This window comes from Geospiza fortis, unplaced genomic scaffold (assembly GCF_000277835.1).
Source record: "Geospiza fortis unplaced genomic scaffold, GeoFor_1.0 scaffold5389, whole genome shotgun sequence".
Taxonomy (NCBI): Eukaryota; Metazoa; Chordata; class Aves; order Passeriformes; family Thraupidae; genus Geospiza; species Geospiza fortis.
Window position 1 is genome coordinate 17206 of NW_005055142.1, and position 975 is coordinate 18180.

The window sequence follows — 975 nt, forward strand, 5'->3', positions numbered from 1 at the left end:
GGTGGGGGGGCTCCGTGCGCCCCCAATTCCCATTCTGGGGAGGGGGATCCGGTGGGGGCGCCTGCAGTCCCCGCTTGGAGATTGTGCAGATTTACTGGGGAAGGTTTTTTGGGATCGTTTGTGGAGGTTCCATTGGGAAGATCCCTTAGGCACATTTGGGATTGGTGCCTGCCCTGCTCCGGGGATCATTTCTCCCGATTCTTTTGGAAATATCCGGGATTTGTGCCTCCCCCCGGGGTCCGTTTGTGGAGACTTAGTTGGGAAGGTGCTTTAGGAACATTCGGCATTTGCACAGATTTCTTTGGCAATGTTCCTTATGAACATTTGGGATTTGAGTCTCCTCCTGGGGTCATTTGTGAGAATTCATTCAGGGCGATTCTTTGGGATCATCCGTGGAGATTTAATTGGGAAGATTCTGTGGGAACGTTTGGTTTGAGGAGGTTTAGTCAGGAAGATTCTCTGGGAACATTTGGGGTTTGAGGAGGTTTATTCAGGAAGATTCTCTGGGAACGTTTGGGGTTTGAGGAGCTTTATTCAGGAATATTTTCTGGGAACATTTGGGGTTTGAGGAGGTGTATTCAGGAAGATTCTCTGGGAAGGTTTGGGGTTTCACTTGGGATTCGAGCCCGCTTTGCTCTGGGGGGCTCGCGAGGGTCCCGGGTGCCCTGCCCGGGGCTGTTTGTGCCTCCCCTGCCCGGGGGGTCCCGCGGGGGTTCCCGAGCCCCCCTGACCCCCCCGGTGCAGGTGCGGGCCCTGAAGGAGAAGATCGAGGCCGAGAAGGGCAGCGAGGCCTTTCCCGTGGCCGGGCAGAAGCTGATCTACGCCGGCAAGATCCTGAGCGACGACGTGCCCATCCGCGAGTACCGCATCGACGAGAAGAACTTCGTGGTGGTCATGGTCACCAAGGTGGGCCGGGGGGGAGCTGGGGGGGCTCTGTGTGAACTTTGGGGGGTCTGGGAGCCATTTGGGGAACCC

The 975-nt window shown here is 57.0% G+C and overlaps 1 protein-coding gene across 1 annotated transcript in view; it reads left to right on the forward strand.

Moving 5' to 3' along the window:
* Nucleotides 1-906, forward strand: part of LOC102039799 (calreticulin-like) — a gene marked incomplete at both ends in the record, with an annotated part of 3767 nt that extends 2861 nt beyond the window's left edge. Inside the window, one exon of the mRNA XM_014311587.1 lies at nt 745-906. Within this exon, the coding sequence (XP_014167062.1) occupies nt 745-906 (162 nt within the window). The remainder of the gene's footprint in view (nt 1-744) is intronic.
* Between the last annotated feature and the right edge of the window lie 69 nt (nt 907-975).